Source organism: Epinephelus fuscoguttatus, linkage group LG16 (assembly GCF_011397635.1).
Source record: "Epinephelus fuscoguttatus linkage group LG16, E.fuscoguttatus.final_Chr_v1".
NCBI lineage: Eukaryota > Metazoa > Chordata > Actinopteri > Perciformes > Serranidae > Epinephelus > Epinephelus fuscoguttatus.
Genome location: NC_064767.1, coordinates 23,029,619 through 23,052,215, shown reverse-complemented (window position 1 = coordinate 23,052,215; position 22,597 = coordinate 23,029,619). Strand labels below are relative to the sequence as shown.

At 39.2% G+C, this 22,597-nt stretch overlaps 1 protein-coding gene across 5 annotated transcripts; it reads left to right on the top strand.

Moving 5' to 3' along the window:
• The first annotated feature begins 1,980 nt into the window (after window positions 1-1,980).
• elovl5 (ELOVL fatty acid elongase 5) lies at window positions 1,981-21,306 on the top strand. Of its 5 annotated transcripts, none has more exons than XM_049600800.1 (10): window positions 1,999-2,105; window positions 5,209-5,256; window positions 5,335-5,418; window positions 7,243-7,307; window positions 7,683-7,870; window positions 12,847-12,924; window positions 13,570-13,741; window positions 14,308-14,432; window positions 15,937-16,071; window positions 17,142-21,306. In XM_049600800.1, the coding sequence occupies exons 4-10, from the start codon at window positions 7,250-7,252 to the stop codon at window positions 17,268-17,270; spliced, it is 885 nt and encodes a 294-aa protein (XP_049456757.1). In that variant the 5' UTR covers window positions 1,999-2,105; window positions 5,209-5,256; window positions 5,335-5,418; window positions 7,243-7,249; the 3' UTR covers window positions 17,271-21,306. The 5 variants fall into 5 exon arrangements, with proteins under 5 accessions (XP_049456755.1, XP_049456757.1, XP_049456758.1 ...); XM_049600801.1 differs by having other exon boundaries at window positions 5,335-5,446; XM_049600802.1 differs by lacking the exon at window positions 5,335-5,418.
• The last annotated feature ends 1,291 nt before the right edge of the window (window positions 21,307-22,597 follow it).

Genomic DNA, 22,597 nt, shown 5'->3' with positions numbered 1-22,597 from the left:
AACAGAGCTTTTCCTCCTTTTTTTAAAGATACATAAGACTATTAGTTTTATTTAATAATTATGAGACAGTGTAATACTCATCACTGCAGCCCAATATAACATAACACACACAGTATCATAGACCATCCAGATCATAGTCCCTGCACCCACAGTCACTGTGAACCCTGTCCTAAATCACTGCTCACTAAACTCACAGCTTTATCTCAGGCTAACTGGTCAGGCCTGTACCAGGTTGCCAGGTTGTTTGTCAGGTTAATCAGCTGCGCAACTAGTTGTTATAAGTCATTTCGAGGGAGAGTACTCATGTTGCTGTGGACAGACGAGTCTGCTAAATACATTAAATGTCATGTAAACTATCCAAGTTACGCTGCTCAGTGAGGGACCACAGGCTGTATAATAAAGAGGGATGACATCAGTTGTTCAAAAGTGAAGCCAAAATATCTTTATCATTCCCCGGTAGTTATTATCACCCCTATGTTTGTTCAAGTGTGCAGTTTTTCTGATAAGGTTGGTTTTAAGTAGTTATTTGATGCTATAAAATGAGTTTCAATGTCGTGACTGACAGCTGTGCATGCCAATCCGTTTGCTTGCTAGCAGTACCTTTGATCCAGAGTATATCTAACTAGTCAGATGGCGGGAAATCAATACCATGAGAATTGCAACTGCGCAGACTCTGGCTCCAAATTACATCACCAGCGCAAGATATTTTGGCCTTATTTGTGTACAGTGGGAGGAAGTGGCGATGCGTCATTTATCTTTATATACAGTCATTGCGTGGGATAGACGGAATCGATAAGGTAAGGAGAGACTGAAAGGTGCACTGTTATCACCATTTATACTAACTACTGTGATGTGACTCAAAAACACACTTTTTTTCAGTGCCTGGGTTGCTGCTGTTGTTACTTTTTTAACTGATAGTTATAATATTAAAGTTATTTTAGTGTTTAGCTTTTGGTTCATGAGATGAACACAGAAAGTTGACATTATGGGCTGATTGGCTGGGTAAGGAAAGAAGGGGTCTTAGATTCAATTTTTTTGCCCATGGCCCCCAGAGGGTCGGGGGTAGCTCTGTGTACAGCTCTTCATTAAATCATGTCTGCAACTTTGTTGTAACATTTTATCATTTCGATTTGGTTATGATAAACCCTTAACTGGTTAAAATGGTGATGTCTTCACATTTTTTGGGAACGACATCCCTAGGCATGCCCTCAGAGCATGTGCGAACGAGCTGGCTGATGTTCTCACCCCCATCTTTAACCTTTCCCTCAGCCAGTGCACCATTCCCACCTGCTTCAAGACCACAACCATCGTCCCCCTTCCCAAAAAGAGGACTATGTTTACACATCCAGTCTGCACATGACTTTGCACATATAATGTTTGCACTACAGTTTCTTGCTGCCTTAATTATATTCCTTTTTGTGTATATATTCCCTTCATATTTTTATCTATATTGTTTACTTTTTTAAATCTATTTATAATTGAGTGTGGATTTATTTTTTCTGGTATTTGTTGCAGTCAGCAAAGGAAGAATTGGTGGCGATCTGAGTTACTTGCATGGGTTGCGTAGGGTTTTCTGCCCTCACATATTGTTGGAGCTCTCCATGGGTTCCCTCAGCCCATGGGCCCCAGCGCACCCGCCCTGCCTGCACTGTCTATATTTACGCCCCTGCACTGTGGCATTGCTACTTTTACATAAGTAGGCCTTAAAAAGTACTACACAACATCAATATTTTAGGCCTTTTTTTTTTCTAAATTATTGGGGAAAATGTAAAAAAAAAAAAAGTTCCAGCCGACCTTACTGTATCCTTACGCACCCCGCAGTTTTACAGTCTTTACACGTCTCGTCAAGTTAACAATTCACAGGAAGCATAATAAAATACAGAAGTGCAACCTAGACATAGCCCTGATGTCATTTTTTTTTGGACTCTGTGATTGCAACACACCGGGTCACCTCCTGGCTGTAACCCTCCTGCAGCCTGCAGGGCAATGGGCCAGTCTGCGTGTTCCTCCCACTATTTTCCACTGAGCGACAAGGCTGCACATTGTGCTCACACCGGCCAGCCAGCCAAGGTTACACAGTCGCTTTCTCTCCCTCGCCTCTCAAGGTAGGCACACAGCTGCATCTCTTCATCTGCACTTCACATTTCGCTCATGGTGAGGCTTTCTGTATTATTATATTTTTTTAAAGAAAGGGAAATGGTTGCAGCGCGCATGGCGTCTGAATTTACGCGATGAGTTTGGGTGATGCTGAAGCGGTGACCTCTACTGTTACTGTAGCTTGGATGCGATCGACAGGATGCGATACGGTTTGTTTTTTAATTAATTCCTCTGTGGAAGTTTGAGTTATGAAATTAGAGGATGATGTAATGAGATAACCGCCGTCATCAGCTCAGCGCTCCCAGCTGAAGTGGACACCGGGCTGCTGTTTTATACCGTGGAGTACAGTCGGTGCGTAAAGTGCCGTTTACATTACACGTGTGACCCCGATGGAAAATTACTAGTCGGCCTATATAGTGCTAATAATGTGGTGCAAACAAGCGGCAGGACGCGGGTGTAGTGCCATAGTTAATTTGCCATGCATTCACAGTGCTGCATGAGGCTAAAATACCTACTTTAAAGACACAGACCGACTCAACACTGCAGCATATATGTTGGCTACTTCTGCAGCTGTGACGGATAGTTGTCAAACTTCCTGGTGTTCCTCCCCGTCAAAACTTTTCCATGTTGCCTTTCAGGAGTGGCTGTGATTTGTAGTTTTGCATGTCTGGATGATTATATGCACAAACTGTTGTTTCTGGAGAGCCATTCAAATATAAATACCATACATTGTAGTGTTATTTATCCTTGCCAATGTCTTATTATTGATCTCTGTTGAGCTGTGTATTACATGCATACACATTTAGGCAATTAAAGTAAGGTACCTGGCCACAGCAATGCAACATGCAGTATACACTAGATTTAGACTATCTATCTGTCTATCTATCTATCTATCTATCCACTAACTAGGGGTAAGCAATACACACAAAAACTTCTCTTAAAATCTTCTATTATTATATGTTGACTAATTTTATATCAGTATATCATATGGATACAGGAAAGTTTACTGTATAGATACATCATCTATCTATCTATCTATCTATCTATCTATCTAAATGCCAAAGGAAGAGAAGGATATGGGGCTAAAAAAGAGAAAATTATACATCTTAATAGTACATTTTCTCTCCGATTTTCTTATATAGGTTTTTGTTTTCCCTTTTTTATTTTACGTTACAAATCTGAGATCAAAACTTTGAATGTTTGCGTTTCGATTTCAGCTTTTCTATTTTCTATTTCAGGCATTAAAACTCAAATTTCCATTTCACAATATCCAATTGTAATGTCAACATCCAGTTTACTTTTTCAGTACGCCTTTTCATTTTAACATTCAATTACGGCCTGATTATTCTGGGTAGTTCATTATGATATTATTTATTTATTTCTCTTTGTAATTCTGGATAAACTCATCCTCAGTTCGCCTCAAATACAGGTACATCATCATCATGTAATAATCCAATATGACTGCTAATTTATTTGCAGTATCAGCCACAGTACAGTCAGATAGTTTAAAGGGAGAGCCGCCTCGACTTTGCTACCTTCTATGATGACATTTTTATATTGTTGTTTATACAGTCATATTGCCCAACCCCAACTCTTACAGTATATTAGACTGATTGAATAAATCATTATCAGCTGCAGTGATGAAACCGCTTGTTCCGACCAAAGTCCAGATGATGCATTAGTGTTTCTCAAGCTCCTCCTTTGATTGTTTAGATATATTTTGCATCACTTCCAACACTTAGCTAGCAAAGACTCACTGGCTGGCTGCTAACATGCTTTCCTGTTGTGGCTCATCATGCTCTGATTAAGGCCCTGCAGATTATCGTGTTTTGGTGTGGCCTAATGCATCTCTGATAATCAGAGCCTGGATATTAGTGCACTGAGGTTGACCAGAATAAGCCATATTTGATTTCTGTAGACAAGTGATTATAGACAAATGTAGCTATCAGTAATGTGCTTCTTTGTTGCATGCAGAGCGGAAGTTTTGACTTTACATAGGCTCCCTGTGCATAAATTCCTTGGTAAGATGGTATACATGTTGTTTACAAGGGCATTTTCTTGAAAATACTCTCATTACGCTGTACATGTTTACGTATGTTTCCTGTGTGGCATGTTGTAGCTCACATGAATACGGCCATTCACAGGCTTTAAGTGAATACGCCTCTATAGGAATTAAAATAAATGCATTGGATGCATGTAAACAAAGTCACAGGGGTGTCCCCTCAGTTCTCTTAGTCATATTTCAATATCATATGACTTCATATAAGCGCTGTGAGCAGATTGAATTGAGATGCTTTAGCTAAATTTGATAGATGGACTCATGTTTCTGTCTGTTAAGTCCAAGGGTGTTCTGTTAGCCTGTAAAGCTGCTTTACCTTCACCTCAGATGTACACAAATCTGACTGGAGCCAAGCTATTGTAATCATCTGCAGGGTAAATTAGATTTGTTTATCATATTATAATAGGTTTTGTTCAGAGGTCTTTGTGTGAGGATAAAGGGTGATGACATGAAGGAGGCATTATGGAAGGAAAACATACAGTATATATAGTCTACCAGCAGTAGACGCAGGTGTGAAAACCAGTGGTGCAGCAGTCTGTGACGTAACTGGACTGGATTAAATGTATAGCTCGGACACACGTCAGTGGAAATTAAGAAATTCTGCGGCTGCGAGGACGCGTTTTGTGCAAAGCCTGAAGTGATACAGCAAACAGTATGAAGACAGGATTGTGCAAATACATCTAGGGTGATACTGAATAAAGAGTGTGTGCCTGAGTTAACAAGTTTACAGTGTGAAAATCAGCTGCAGGGGTTTGCATTTGCTCAGCAATGTGAATGATGTCACAATTTTATATGAGATTTTTCTGTAAAGGGTGGTTGTTCCAGAGCTGTAAGGTGTTGTGTGCAAAAGCTACATCAATACTAGTACAAAGTATGATATAAAGGAGGGGTAGGAACTTGACTGTGTAACTTACATGTTTCCTGCAGTTTGACGATACATTAGAAGGGGATGGACTTGAGAACAGACTCGCTAATAAAACTTCTTTGTATAAGAAATATGACCCAGCTGTGAATATCCAGACATTCATACAGCTGTCTGCTTTATATCACAGGGTTGATCTGACTGTCACAAGCAGAGCAATGGAGTCTGATATTACATGGTAAATCACATATACTGTTTATGGAAAAAGTGCTTAACTCTTACAGAGATAAACTGCAATTTTCAACTGTCCTGACAGATCCATGGGCAGCTGTTTGAATCCATAACCAAGGACAGACCGATCAAGCAAGCAGTAATGCACCAACATAACTTGACAGCTAAGGCAAGAGAGCATGCACAAAGATTTAGAGGTGTGTTTTGTCAAAGTAAATTGTAGCAGCACTGCCTGTGCCAGACAAGGTTATGCAATTATTAAAAACCTGGAGTACATTAGTGGTAATAAATCTACACATTTCATGACCTTCAACAATTTAAAAGCCAGAGAATCACTACACAAACGTCTGGTTATCGTCTGGACGCACCTGCCTGCTGGCTGCTTGTTTTACAGACACATTTGATCTGTTGTTTGAAACCACAGCGGTATGGAAGATCAGTTATTGGGGTGTGAGATGTATTAGAGAGTGTGAGTGGAGAGGCTGGAGCACAAACAGACATTTACAATAGACACAATAGGGCTGGCCGGTATATCCATATTATATCTAAATTGTGACTGTGTTGTCTTAGACTTTGGATATTGTAAAATCGTACATGTGGTCTTGTCCTGATTTTAAAGGCTGCATTACAGCAAGGTGATGTAATTTTCTGAACGGACCAGACTGTTCTAGCTGTTTTATTATCTGACTTTACCTACTTAGTCATTATATTCTCATTACTGATGATATTATCAATATTGAGGTATATTGTCAAAAATATTTCATTTTTTCCATATTGTCCAACCCTAGACATGATGGATATGTATCAAAATGGACAAGTTTTATTTATGTATGTATTTTTTAATACTGCATAGAGTTAATCAGAATTTACAGAAGAATGTTGTCATGATCACTTTGCCCTCGAGCCCTCATTTAGCCAGATTAATTAAGCTTATACTTGAAGCTGCACTAATCAATACTTTTCTACAAAAAATGGGTAATGTAAAATGTGTCACTCCTGGTGACAAACACAGACAGTCTGCAGATCCCCAGAAGCTGAAAGAGCATTTTAGTGTCTTTCACCTCATTGTTTTGGCTTTACAGCCCAAACCTTTCGTCACTCTCATCAGTGTTGCTAGCCGTTGTTTCCAACCCAAAAAAAGAGCTTTGAAAAACTCACCGTATGCTACCTGCTCAGCTCCACATGATGGACAAAGCTGGTAAATAGTGCAGTTAGCAGATAAAGGGTCAGATATTCCCATCAAGAGTTGATGGAGACCAAAACTGGGCTAAAAGAAGAATGAGTATTCGACTTAATAATGTTGTTCTGTGTTCGCCAGCAGCCCTGTCTCCTAGAAATTACATTCATGTACAACTAATTTGAAACAGTAGGTGTGCTTTGTGGGAAATGTAAAGCTGAGGGATTTATGTTTTCTATTAACATAATGAGGAACCATCTGTCAAGCTGCAAAAATGTTGACGCTGAACATTACAGCAAAATGTTCACTGGAAACATATTTCAGTTGTGTTCAGCCATAATAAGCAATCACGATCTTTCCCTAACCTTAACCAAAGTGCATTTGTTGCCTAAACCTAAGACATGAGTCAGCATCTGAACCCGAAGTTCTAGTGTCAAGGTCGTGCACTTTGTACACCCGCAATGTCCCCCAAACATCTCTTTACTAAGTTTATGCAAAAGATGAATGCAGCGTTTCATTACCTGACAAAAAATGTGTCTAACAACATAATTCAGGCAGTGGCTACATTGCCACAACAACATAATTAAGAAAGCAGGTTAGTAACATACAAATGTCATTTATAGGAGACAGAGTTGCTGCTGGATGTATAAATAGGCAAGTGTTTGCTAATATTTTCACCATATCATCTTGAAAAGGTGCACAATATGTCAGTCATGTGTGCAAGGTTAATTTTTTTGTAGTTTCCCACCTTGAAATGGCCAGAGGAAAAAAAACAGTAGTCATGCTGCTTGAAATTATTGTTCTTTCTGTTTCCAGGTGACAAATGGAGACCTTCAATCATAAACTAAACACATACTTAGAGTCATGGATGGGCCCCAGGGGTAAGTCAAGTTGTCTTAGTTGCTGATGTAAAATCTGTTGTCGTCTCTGATGTGTGTGTCTACCAACATGTTGCATATGCTGTAAAAGCTCTGCAGAGTATTACAGTTAACAGAATAACAGAAGGTAGCCGTTGAAGTAACCATTACCTAAAGCCTTTGACCCAAGTCGTTCATTACATGCTGTACACATTGCCTGAACTTGCATAAGAAGCCAGCTGGGGTTTTTCACCTTCTTGCTACTAACCTTTCTAGGTGTTAAGCAAACATTCCTCAGCGTGCACCACCGCCGCTTTTCACTTCTCAAGTTCATGTGCTGTTACCAGTGAGGCCACCTTATCGGAGGTGAAAACCGAACTCTTTATCTCCATATTTCAGATCAGAGGGTGCGGGGATGGCTGCTGCTCGACAACTACCCACCAACCTTTGCACTCACAGTCATGTACCTTCTAATCGTGTGGATGGGGCCCAAGTACATGAAACACAGACAGCCGTACTCCTGCAGAGGCCTCCTGGTGCTCTACAATCTGGGCCTCACACTCTTGTCCTTCTACATGTTCTATGAGGTAAACAGGCTGCGCCACACTGAGACGTGTTGAAGTAGGCTAACGCAATCACTGCAATGTCACACATGCAGATTATAAAGGGCAAAAATAAAGGAAACAGACCTGAACCTGAGCCACATCCTCACTAAAAACTCTAGTGTCCAACTATGACCAATTAAAGAAATACTTTAAAGGGACAGTTTGTCCCCAAATGAAAAAAAGTATAGTCTTCCTCTTAGCTGTACTGCTGTTTATTAATCTAGATTGTTTTAGTTTGAGCTGCCAAGTGTTGGAGATAACAGCCATAGAGATGTCTGCCTTCTATTGAATATAATGGCACTCAATTTGTGGTGCTCAAAGCGCCAAAAAAATACATTTGAAAAACTCAACAGCAATGTCTCTTTCCAGAAACCATGGCTTGGTTACTCAAGAAAATCCACAAACCTTGTTGTGAGCAGTTTCATGTAGGAACTATTTTCTTTCCACTGAACTCCACCTACGAACTGTATCATCGCACAGAGGGCAGCATGCATTTTGGAAATTACACTTATTTACTTTCTTGCCAGAGTTAGAGGACAAGATTGATACCACTCTCATATGTGTAGGCCTACATTAAATTTAAAGCTATAGCCATTAGCTGATTAGCTTAGCATAGCATTAAGACTAGAGGCAGGGACAAACAGCTAGCTTAGCTCTGTCCAAAGGTAACAAAATATTTCTACCAGCACCCCTAAAGCTCACGAACGCCCTTTTTATTTCTGGTGTGTGACGTTTGATGTCACAGCCAGCTGGAAAACAAGGTTAGTAAACATTAGAAAGCGGCACAGAGGCCAGTGAAAATGTTACGGTGATTACTTCTTTTTTATATCTGTTACTTATTTCACTTTCTCTCTCAATCTCGGGGCCAACTAAATTTTGAACCATGCTTGAGCACTGCTTGAATGGATACGAATGGTAGTTTGTGGCAACCCGTCATTGCATCATGCAGGCAAAGGGCTAAAAATAACGTGTCCACATCAGAGCCGATAAATATCTGTGACTACCACACAGCCAATTGTAACCTTTCCCCTGTAAATATAAAATACAGATCTTAGTGGGTGTTAAAGGGATTTTTGTCCAGTAGGAAAGGGCCTTAAATAAAGGGACACTTTGCTGCTTTTAAACTAGATTTGTACCAACAAGGTAGAAAGTATGTGTAAATGAACTATGGTGAACTTCATTTTACCAGTGGCCAGATTTCCCTGCTCCTCTCTCATCTCCATTGGATGATGTGAAACATCCAGTGGATTTTTGCTGTCTCTGGGGCTGCTGCTACAGATTGTCCCAATGCATTTTTGTATGCCTGCCACCATGGACACAAAGAGTATAGAAGTGGACTCAAACTTTAATCAGTGAACTAGGCCATATGATCAAATGTAAACCAAGATTCTGTTACTGCGTTGCCTATTTCTCACATAAAATGTTTTCAGAAACATACTTTAGCTTACCCTTTCACTGTAATCCCAGATTGTTTTTTACCAGCCGGCTGCCATATTGTTTCCTCTGTCAAAGTGGACAAGCTCCTAGTACGTCACCCACCAATGAAACTGTTTATTGATTTGGTGCGGCGCAGTGCATTCTGGTAGTTGTAGGTTTTCTACCTCCTGAGCTAAAGCAAATGCCACAGCCATTTTACTCTGTTTTCTGTGGTCATGTAGCACCAATTTTAAAAGTATTTGGGTACTTCTGCTGCATAGACAGCTTAGTTTTATGAAGAGACCATCTTTCCTGCAATGAAATACATCTTTAACAATCGTTCAATCAGGAGAGTCTTGTTCTGAGAGAAAAGAATAATTATTTACCCCATCATGATGTCATCTATTCCAGGAGGGTGGTAAAGACGTAGTAGATTAGGATCCTCCGCCTCTATGGAGTCTAGATGCTGGTGGTGGTAATGGTGGTGATGAGATGAGATGAGGAGGGAGCTGAGGATCTGGATGTTAAGAGGACTGGGCTTTGATGAGTTTGTCCTGGGCTCTGGATAAGGTGACTGGAGGTGAATGGGGTGGAGGAGGGTGCAATGATTCCACCTAAAATGAGAGCTGTCAGTAGCAGAGAAGGGAACAGATTCAAAGTTTGGCAGCAGTGATATGAATGGCTGAAGGAGATCGTGGCAAAGTTTGATTGGCTAACCAGGAGAGGAAACACCCATAGTCAGCTGATTGGTGGAAGTGGTGGGAGTGGGATAGAGAGAAAATTGTGAATGGAGAAAGCATGAAGAAAGTCTACCTGATTGAACTTACGCTGAGCTTTATATCTTGTTATACAACTATACACCATGTTTTCTTGCCAAGCTAACATAGCTGTAGATTTATATATGTGAGAAGAACCTTTCTCATACCTCACGTAACTTTCAGCCAAAATGTTGAACTGTTTCTTCAACACTTGACTCTGATCAGACTCGGGCCTGTTGGCATCTCTCACTGAAAGCTTCCATTACAGACAATGCTATCAGGGAGTGAGAGGGACACAGCTGGACGCTGACAGGCTCATTGTTTCAGCCATCAAATCCCTCATACGCCTTGGCAGACATCAGCACAGCCCCCTATTGTTTTCTGGAAAACTGCTTTTGATAAACAGCTGACAAAATATCTGAAATTGATAGATTCACTGATGTAAACAAACGTGGATTATTCTGCAAGGCGTCACTGTCTGAGCTGAATATGCAAGTTTAGATTGTTGCAATAGTTGCCAGACTTTACTTATCACAGTGAACACGTCTGTCACTTTGTGTACCTGTGAACATGAGGAGCTCAGAACCAGACTAAGCGGTTTTGTGTACGTGTAAGTCTAAAGTGTATGTACTCTCCTCCCCATCCAGCTGGCAGAACAAGCTTCTTGTCTCTCTGTCTGCATTGCGTAAGGCCCCAGCAGACTGTTGGCTGTGTGATTCATTAAACCCTGTACTCTGACAATGCCCCGGCCGTGGGGTGAACTTTTGGCAGTCCAAAATCAATGCCACCTGATGTGAATCAAAGTACAGGGCAGTTTTGTTCCTGTCAACTTTCCAGGGCGCAGGGTTCGTCCCATAATGATTGTGATTAAATGTGATTGTGATTAATTTTGTTTATTTATAGGCTGACTAATGCTGCTGTAGGCTTGAAGAAAGGATCAGGGCAATATATCAACCTAGAGGGCAGCGAATGTCTGTGTGCTCATGATAATAATACTTCATTCTGTAGCTGGTTTTTAACTGGTGGCAGTTTCTTGGCTCTGAGATTAGTTAGTGAAGCCTTTTACAGCAGCAGACAAAGACAGTGCATCTGTATTGATTTGATGAATCACCATTAAGCCAAGCCATCTACTTACATTTGAATAATTATTATTTAAAGGGGCATAACACTGATTTTACACACACAAATTAGTTTACTTGTCACAGGAAGTACTTCTCAGCTTACAGTCTGTGTTACAATCTGGAGTTCAAGCAGGGACAGTCTAACTATGGATGCTAATATCCATGCTTTTAATTAATATAATTGCTTGTCCTAAATACATGTCTCACTGGCATGGTGTGTGATGTAATGTCTGTCTACTTTGCTGCATGTTGTAATTGTGAACAGACTGCAGATAAAAAATTACGTTCAGGCTAACTAAGGTACATGTTTCCCAACAAATAAATGGAATATGTAATTGAGTTGCCTTATTGAGAGTGTGGGATCAATTTTAGCAATCATTTTAAAATCTGTCTCTCTGCTGAAGAGAGGTGTCTTGCCCAAAACGTCTGTGTGGCAATATTAGAAATTCAAATTGGAGTGCTGTCCTGATCTTTATTTTAAAATCTGTCTCTCAATTTCCAAAGCATTATGGATAAATCATTGAAGTGCCACTTTAATATAGAAAAGTGTAGGGAACATTTGTAGTCACTGCACAGTTATGCAAAGTTAGACTAGTATTTCAAATAGAAATTCCTGTATTTGCACTTTTCTTAGTCCACCTGTCTGTAAAATGTTTGAATAACTAGATTAATTAGCTTCCAGTATGCTCTGTGATAACATAAAAATGACATGAGGACCATTAAATATCATATAATGCACTATATTTTTGTAAGAGGGTGAGCTCAAAATGTTTTTACCTTTGATGAGTTTATGACAGCTTAAAGAAATACCTCACCCACAAAATGATTATTTAGCTATCAGTTACTCACCCTGTGTTGTGTTGAATTTATAAAAAAAAAAATGCATGTTTTTCTTGTATGGTGAACGAAGAATCCAAAAAAGGAGAAAAGTCTTGATATACTGGTGTAAAGGGGGTCCACGTTTATTTTAAAAACATCCTTTTATGAACTCTTACACAACCCGCGCAGTGTAATCCAAGTCTCATGCATCTAGTCGAATGTCCAGTGCCTCCCAAACACGTGCATTTTTACGAAAACCTTATATTTAAAACACTCCCACATAAATAGTCCCACACCTGGGCCAGCATGTGCTTTTAAACTTTGCTCGATGGAATGTAAGAGTTGTGTGAGAGAGTTTGTAAAAGGATTTTTTGATCTAGTTCTGCTGTTAATAAACGCAGCCCCTTTTACTCATCAAGAATTTTCAGTTTTTGGATTCTTCGTTCACCATGGAGGCTTGCAAGAAAGTCAAAGTTTTCCTCACAAATTCAGTGTAACAGGGGTGAGTGTTTGATATTCAAATGGTCAATTAATTCAAAGTGTTGTTGTGTTACTGAAACATACTGCATGATATGATGTTTAATGGTCCCCAGGTCATTTTATAGCATGATGTTATCACAGAGTGTATTTGAAGCTAATTTATCTGGGTCGGTCACCACAACCTGAAACAGATATGGGACCAAATGTGGTATCTGACTTGCAATATGTCTTTGCATTTGTTTGTATGTATCACGTGTAGGGAAGGGAAAGTCACATTTCAAAAGTTAGTTTTTACATGTGCACTGCAGGGCCTGTGTGTGCTACATATTCAGGGAGTTAATCAAGTATGTATTTTTTCTCTCAGCTTGTTACCGCCGTGTGGCACGGTGGCTACAACTTCTACTGCCAGGACACTCACAGTGCACAGGAAGTGGATAATAAGGTGAGTCTGATTTATACTGTGCAGCCTTTTTATGTTCATTACTGGGGATTTCATTTTCATTTGGCCACAGGTTTGATGTCATTTTAGGCTATTACAAAGTAAATTATTTCCTGCTGTTTATTTATATTGTAAACCATATGTAAGGCCTGAGGGTACAAACACCAACTACTGTAGTACAGCTATAATAGATATAACAGTAGGCACAATGTGTGTTTTTTCTTTGCTCTGATTTCTATTGGTGAGTACCTTTAAATCCCAGCGGATAAGCTGCAGAGACAGGGAGTCAATTTAATCTGACTCGTGTCATCATGATGACTCTCTTCAGTTGCCCCACTGAGCTCTGCGGTCGAGGTGAAAACAAGGTTCCTGGTGAAATGTGCATGGCGTTGCAGTTCTGCTGTGATTAAATAAAACATTTTATTACTGTGTCACTGCCACTGATAGTTAAATTGCTTTATGATTCATCCCAAACTTTCAAGGGCCTTCGGGACAGATGTGCACTTATCACCTTGTATGATAAACAGAATGTGTTGGAATTTCAAGGAACTTTTGCACTGTATTTTTTTTTCTGATTTGCCGTCTCTGTCTTCTCTTTGTTGTTAATCTTTAACCTTTTTTTTTTTTTTTTGCTGCCTCTCCTCTCAGATCATAAATGTCCTGTGGTGGTACTACTTCTCCAAGCTCATTGAGTTCATGGACACCTTCTTCTTCATACTACGAAAGAATAACCACCAGATCACGTTTCTTCACATCTACCACCATGCTAGCATGCTGAATATCTGGTGGTTCGTTATGAACTGGGTACCCTGCGGCCACTGTGAGTGTTTTAACACAACTTCGCCCTCCAGTGACTCAGATCACTCCAGTAACCACATTTACCATTTGGTCCCAAAGCCAGCTAAATAATTCAAGTGCTCTAATGTTAAACCCATTAGCCCTGAAAACAGCCAGTTTCCCCCACAAAGCCTTAAAGGACACTAAGTGACACTTATTGACCTGAACGCTGCCGCTCTGTGGAACATACTTTTTGTTGCTTTTCTATTTAAGCTGTGCAGAAAACAGCACGGCAGCCTGCGAGTCGTCTGTTTTCTTACACTGGAAATGTCCCTGTTAATGTGTCTTCTACTACTGATTTAAATTTAATGAGATATTTCTGATCCATAAACATATTTCATCTATCATCAGAGGCTCACTATATTATTTCTGTATTACTATACTGTTAATGGATTCTATTGATTTTACATAAACTTTGCAGTAACGGCTCCAAACAGAGCAGGCTAATGAAAAGTAATTCCCTATAAGGTCATTGCACTCCTCAATGCCTGTCAGTTATTGCTCAAGGTAGATGAATAACCTCTCGTGTCTCCCATTCGGTTTCTTCAGCATACTTTGGCGCCTCCCTAAACAGCTTCGTCCACGTCGTTATGTATTCTTACTACGGCCTGTCAGCCATCCCAGCCATCCGGCCATACCTTTGGTGGAAGAAGTACATCACACAGTTTCAGCTGGTGAGTTCGTCCTGTAGTTTCCTCTCTGGTGGTGGAAGAAGTGTTCAGATCTTCTACTTAGGTAAAAGTACCAATAATAGATAATAAATAATAAAAGTATTGCCTGCAAAATGTATTTAAAGTATCAAAAATGAAGGTATTCATTATGCAGAAAAGGCTGATTCAAAACAGGGTTACAAAGTCTTTGCAAGGCAACGAAATAAAACAGACAAATGATAAAAACATCAGCTTTTAAAGGAAACCAGATAAAAACCTTTTGGTGTATAAAGCCATGAAAACAAAAGACAGTTCAAAGGAACTTAAATCTTAAGTCAAATCAGGAAAGGCTCTCTGATAAAAGTAGGTTTAAAGAGGCGACTTAAAAGTGATCACCGACTCGGCCGACCAAGACCATTTTCTTTGGCAGATCGTCCCAGAGCCTCGGGGCCCTTTCAGTCAGGCCTCTGGAAACAGACAAAGACCTCTGCCCAAGGATCTCAGAGTACCTACCGGTGTGTACGGTTCTAAGGGATCAGAGATATAGCTGGGAGAGAGGCCATGAAGAGCCTTAAATGTAATCAGTCTTAAAAATCTATTGTAAAAGATACTGAGAGTCAGTGGAGGCTAAAACTGGAGTCATATGATCATGTCTCTTGGGTCTGGTTTAAAGCCCGGCAGCTGAATTTGGATTCTGATTCTGATATATACTGGTATTGATAGTAATTGTAATATTCAAAAATGAAAAACTGATATAGTTTTAGAAATGAACATATGATAATATTGTGAAAATAATCCAGCGCCTCTGAAAGAATTTCTTTCCGTTCTCACTTTGTCTCCCTCCCCCAACACCATCTGGTTGCCTTGTCACTATCCACTAAGTGTAATTGCGCATTTTGTTCGATTCTGTACAGTTATGGTTACAGACTCTCACTCTGCCTCCCTACACTTGTATTTTGTTTGTAATTCATTTGCCAAGGACGACAAAACCCACAGTGAACAAAGTTGAAGATGGCCACGATAATCATGTAGTGAAATCTGTTATCGTGCCCGCTCAAGAATGTTATATTGTAGGATTACTGTTAATTTTTTACAGTTGTAGATGGTTGAGGTGGAGCAAAAACTATCCAATATACTGTTGCACAGTTAATCTGAAAAAACCCCAATAACATGAAGACTATTCTGGATATAAATGTCACACAAATCTTATTAACTTAAAAGAAGTAAAAAGAAGTCAGTCAGAAAAAAGGTGAATTAAAATTTATTTTCAGTCTCTGTCCTCTGGTTTGTATGTGATAACTGTCATATTCACTTCACACTGCTGAGCTGATGTTGCTGTTTAGATAACCGAAGTGTTCTTGGACTATTTTCTGCAGCACCCTGTTTACCATTAATACAGTGCTGACGTTTTCACCGTCCATTAAAAGATATTTTAGGCTCTGGATCAATATGGAGTTTCTATAGGCTCTCTGTGTCACCTTCTCACTCCTGTGTGTGTCTGCATGTGCGTGTCACGTTTCATCCATAGATCCAGTTCTTTCTAACCATGTCGCAGACGATGTGCGCGGTCATATGGCCCTGCGGCTTCCCCAGGGGATGGCTGTACTTCCAAATAAGTTACATGGTCACACTCATCTTCCTCTTCTCAAACTTCTACGTTCAGGTCAGTTGATTTTAACATTTTAATTGGTCAATAAATTTGTACTATTGATAGGTCTGGTGGTGTTTTGTTATTGTCAGCAAATACTATGAAAAGACCAAAACTAACAATAAATTGTTCCCACTAACAAGTAGTAGGAGTAGTGTCTGTGGACCCCCTGGCAGAGTGTCACAGACTCCTGGGCGTCCCTGGACCCCAGAGTCACTGCACTAGAGCACCAGATGTGTATTAATCCACAGCTGAAAGTAGTCCCAAACAAATGCATTATTCACTCCTGTTCGAGTAACGTTTGCTGAAAGCTACAGTGGCCAGCTGCTTTAAGAAAATTACTAAGACTTTTTTTTAAAAATTAAACTTTATATTTGTGACCCATTTTTAAAGATAGACATCATCAGTCAGAAACCGACAGGCTTGGAGCTAGTTTAGCTAGCCATTTTTATTCATTGTATTATAAATAAAACTGTACATTTTAGTTTTTACATGGATAAAACACAATGCTGTGCTCGGTGAGCCAGTTCTGTTGCTGTTAGCAGGGAATTGAGTAACATTGGTGTTTGTTACATAATATGTTTGATAGTCAATTGGTTAATTTTTCACTTTTCTCTGATTCTTATTTCCATGTGCGTGTACCTCACTGACTTAAGTCACAAAGCTTATCAGAATGCACAGATCTGAATGGCTGAGTAGCATCACGTGAAACGATTTAATGCACACAACTGGTCTGTGAGTTTCCTGGTCGCTAAACAAGTGCTACAAATGTTGTGCTGGTTGAATAGACTATGTTGTTTATAGCCTGTCAAATATAAGAGTATTGAGGCCATTATGATTTTAAAAATCTTATGATATTGGCCACAGTATTTTTTTCAGTAACATCAATAAAAGCTTTTGATAAGGGGCCCTTGAATTTGTGTTTTTAAAGAACTGTGACCAAGCTCTGTGCTGATCAGGACATTACATCAAACATACTACCTTACAGTACAAACTTTAGTTATTACTTTTAATTTTTAAGCCTTATTTAATTTTCAGCAATAACATGATGTGTAATAACATGTTATCTCTGCCTCTCTTTCAAGACTTACAAGAAGCACAGTGGCTCTCTAAAGAAGGAGCACCAGAACGGCTCTCCTGCATCTACAAATGGACATGCAAATGGGACGCCGTCAATGGAGCACACCGCACACAAGAAGCTGAGGGTGGATTGACATTTGAGAAACCGCCACCCAATTCTCACTGTAGCGTGTTAGCTAATGCTGCTAGGAGGTTTAAGTATCTTCTTATCTAGAATAGTTTAGCGCTCACATGAGATGAAATAAGCCATAGCCACATATATCCAGAGACTTTCCATGTTTTTGCACACGTTCCTACTCATGGTATTTAATTATTAAATGAATATAGGAGAGTATTGTAGTATGGTTGCACAATATTGCCTCCCCCAACCCTCTAGAAGAAATTCACTCCAAAGTAAAAAATCTCTTCCTTGCTACCAGCAAACAAACACACACTTTGACTCATCCAGTGATGCTTTACACACAGAAGGTCCAATGATGAAAGCTGCAGTGAGTGTGTTGGCAGAAGGTTGGCTGAAGGTTTCATCACCCTCGATGACATTTCTGTTTCGGTGACCTAAGGGACAATTAAAGTACCGTGGCACTTATGGTCCTTAATGTGTAACTAGCGCATGTTGTGTCTCGCTTTATCTCACTCCTGCCTGTGCTGTTGCATAATCCTTAAATCTGCCAAGTACTGTAATGCGTTTTTTATTGACAGGTTGCGACAGCTGATGTTTTGCTGTATATTTGCAGAGCAGGGTTTCCAATTTGGAATATTTAGCCATCCAACCAAAGCATAACCAAAGCATAGTGTACCAGGATTCATATTTAAACCTGTTTTAAGACACAGTGTCAGAGGGCAGTGCTGTTTTATGAGCACAATATAAACTCTACCTAACATCCCCCATGTTATAGAAATCTGTCTCCTCTCACGCTGTGCTATAATATCTACCGTAGCTTAATCCAGTAAATGCAATTAGAACTTAAATTCATTTAAATGCATTAAAAAGGCGATGACCATTAGGTCTGCAGTGTAGCTGCTTATTGGTAAATATTTAGATATCAGGTGAATGCTATCATACTGTATGATTCAGTGCTAAGTATTTAAACATGTAATATTCAGATAAACTTTACTATGTAGTTAAGAATTAAAGATCATTATTGACCTGAAAACAGCAAATAATCTCACAACAAGGTCCATTTAGTAGATGCTCTAGAGCTTTGTCACATGATCTTCCTCAGAACATAGGCTTTGCCAAGTTGTCGTGTAAAGTCCCTAAAGTGAAACATCTACAGTGGACTACAACTGGATAAACCTTATCTCCTGAAAAAGATCATGGCTGCATCCGAAATTCCACACTTACATGCTAGTTAGTATGTTAAAACAGTATGTGAGATTTTTCAGTATGTCCAAAACCTTAGTTTGAAACCAATAGTAGCCTACATGACTTGCATACTGTTTCCAGCTTAATATTATAGTATGCAAACACTGGACATCATACTGACATAAATATCCCAAAATGCAATGTGGTAGTGACGACCGCGCACTTAACAGACGTTGACAGACAGCATATGTATAAGATTTCACTTTGCTAGGCACAAAATGTTAACTTAGTGAAGAAGAAGAAAAGCTCATAATGTTTGTTAGCTTGTTGTCAGTTATTGCAGGTGTCAGTAGAGCTGATGTTGGCACATGTTACCATGGTTACACATCTCCATCTGTCGGGGAGGCTCTCAGGAAGTGACGTGGTAATTACAGCTCTGTGCATCTGAAAAGATACTACTGTGTAAACATATTGGATATGTTATAAATAATGTATAATTTTGGACGCAGCCCATGTCATGTGGTCAAAAGCTCCAGAACAGCTACTAAATTTACCTTGTGATAGAATTGTTTTGTCAAATAATACATAGGGTTTTTTAGTCTTTGCATTATTAGGGTGCCTTCTGGACCAGTTGTTTCTAATGTAGCATGTTTCATCTTCTCAGTGTGCTATCACCAGATTCACGTTGGTCCATTTCAGGCTGATATGTGTCAAACTTCCTGTTCAAATCCTGTGCCTGACTCTTTACGTTTCTGTTTTTGAAAATATCAAATGTCCTGAACAATTAACAATTAACACATACTTAATGCAACAGTGATTTTTATCCTATTAAAGGAATAGTGGGAGACGGGCTTGTATGCTTTCTTGCTGATGAGATGAGATGAGAAGATGAACCACTTTCATGTCTGCATGAAATTAAGCTTCAGCCAGCAGCTGGTGAACCATGTAATCCCACCTCATTAAGTACCGCCACTTGGTCAGTAGACATAAACAGCAAAATATGACGTGCTAGGTACCCTCCTGCGTCAGTTTTGGACATTCTGGGAAGGCGTTTTCTGCTCGTTACACGCATGCAGTCTTTTTCAAAATACGTAAACTTGCACCGTACCGCTAACACCTCGGTTCAACATTTACTTCCTTAAATTTAGGCAACAAAAGCATGTGGTAAGGTTCGGGGAAAAAAGACATAATGGTTTGGCTTAAAATCAGTACGGTTGTTACTGACATAATGTAACGTCATGTCATCACATGGCGGTGTTTGATGAGTTGGGAATGAGAACAGGCTGGTTGAACTTAATTAAGCATGAGAACTGGAAACAAACAGCAAGCATGGCTCTGTCCAAAGGCAACAAAATCTGCTAACCATACCTCTAAAGCTAACTTTAGATTTTGTTAGCATTTGGACAGAACCAGGCAAGCTGTTTCCCCTCGTTTCCTGTCTTTATGCAAAGCCAAGCTAAACTAACTGGCTGTATGAGTGGTGTCAATCCTCCCATTTAGTTCTTTCTTAAGCAAGAAAGCAAACAAGCATATTTCCCTTTCCCCTCTTTTATTTTAGAGTGAAAACAAAAGTCATGACATGAGCCTGAATTGTTTGTTTTTTGGTGGAGAAAGAGGGCTAGTAATTCAACTGTTTATTCCTTTGTGCTCCTTTTGTTTATGTTATTGTACTTTAACCTAAACCATTGCCAAGGGCCTACACAGAACATGCTGGTATTGCAAACAAAGGTACAAGGATGTTTGAATTATGAACTCTGTAAATCTGATACCCTCGCAGCTGAGCACAGCTGCGCCGCTCTACCATGCTGAATCAGTTTAATGAGGTACTGTATGGCCTTAACCACTGAATGAGCATGTTGCTCAAATGTATAGGTGACCTAGATTCATGTTCACTGCATCAGAAATGATTGTTAAATTCTAAATAATACATGCAATGGCCACATTGTGTCTGCATGATGGATCTGCAGATGTCTACCAAAAACAGAAAACCTGTTTAACATGCATGAGCCATATCTACTTAGAAATTGAATTACGTCTAGTTTCTTCCAGCTCCATGCCATCCCTGTTACAGTTCCTCCTTTGTACAAGGTGACAGCGCTGAAGGTAACAGGGTTTATAGGCCTGTTTAAGGGCTGGATTAGCATTAGATTGGTAAAGGCCAAGGAAGCATGTATGTAATTACATACATTTTATAGACTGTTAAAATAAATATATATATTTTCTGAAATTGGGGGTAAATCTGGGTTAACATGTTGTGACTCATGCTTTACTCACTCATTAAAAACAAACTGAGATTGTAAACCTACTTGTTTTCCTTCCTTGAAAATGATGTAAATGCTATAATGCTTGAAGATGAACAATATCTACACAGTGACAGATTTAAGAGTTCATTGAGCCTTAAAATTATGTTTGTATTTTACTTCTACTTATTTACTGGTTTGTGTAAACATTTACTAGTCATGCTAGCTGCTCGTTCGATGGTAATATTGGTTTGTCAGTCAGTTTATTGCTAATTAGCAAATGTTAGCATGCTAACATGCTATACTATGGTGATAAACACAGTATATTATACCTGCTAATCATGAGCATTGTCATTGTGAGCATGTTAGCATGCTAACACACTAAACTAAGGTGACTAACATGGTAAACAGTATATGTGCAAATCATGAGCATATAAGCATTGTCATTTTGAGGGGAGCGTATCTATGTTTCCCGGGTTCTATGTTTCCCAGGTTCTATGTTCCCCACTTAACCCTGCAAAAATGGTTCTATGTTCCCTGCTTACACAAAAAAGGTTCTATGTTTCCCGGGTTCTGTGTTCCCCGCTTACCACCCAAAAAGTATGTTTCCCAGGTTCTACATTCCCCGCTCAACCAAAAAGGGTTCTATGTTTCCCTCTTGGTTGAGCGGGGAATGTAGAACCTGGGAAACATACTTTTTGGGTGGTAAGCGGGGAACATAGAACCTGGGAAACATAGAACCCAGGAAACATAGGGATGACCCTATTTTGAGCGTGTTAGCATGCTTACACTAAGGTGATTAACATGGTCAAAATATATGTGCTAATCATGAGCATATAAGCATTGTCAATGTGAGTGCCTTAACATGCTAACATACTAAACTAAGGTGACTAACAATGGTAAACATACCTGCTAATCACCTAGACAGTAAAGATAATGCTAATCATGACCATGTTAACATTGTCATTGAGATCATGTTAGCATGCTAACACACTTAACCAGGGGGATTAACATGGTAAACATTATACCTACTAATCGCATAGACTGTAAAAGTAATGCTAATCATTAGTATGTTGGCGTTGTCACTGTGAGCGCATTAGCATGCTAACACACTAAACTACAGTGATTAACATGGTAAATTTAAAACCTGCTAGTCACATAGACTGCTAATGTTAGCATCAAGGTCAAAGCACAGGGCTGTAATTCCTCTTTTGAATTTTAATGAATATGTTTTAAAAGTCCAAACTAGCTAATAAAGAAGACATAACTGCAGTTGTGCTTAGCATAGCAAAGTAATATAGACTAGCTTAGAGAAGCTTTTGAAATTAAACTATCAACAAAACTTTTACAAAAAATGTTTAAGATTTGAGAGGTAGGAAGACTCTTAAGTTAATAAAGTGATAAATCGTTACCTCATTTGCAAAATTTGTTTAAAACATCATGGAGTGTATTACTATATAACTTATTTACATAATAGTAAAACTATGCTGTGTGTTGTGGGTATGGGTTAGTAAAATCCATTCCTACTTTGGTTATATTCTCAGGTGATGATATGTCTTAATAAATATTGAGAGTTCAAATAGTAAAGTAAGATTGTTTATCCTTTTTTTTTTTCTTTTTTTTTCTCCAAATGTCGTCAGCAATAAACAAATCATACATAGTATAGGGGCTTCTGTGGAGGAACAAGTAAGAAGAGGACAAATACTTTCCAAATTTAACAATGTTGGATTTTCAGACATTTGATCAAGCCTCTATTAAATATTAATAATTCATATAGATAGCATTTCCTATGTTGATATGTCAGTATTGTTTCATTGCTGGTTTGGTTTGTTGCTACCAGTCTTTGTAAACAACCATCTTTCACTGATGATGGAAATGCTTTTCTTGAGCTTCTAGTCTACAGCAGATCAAATTG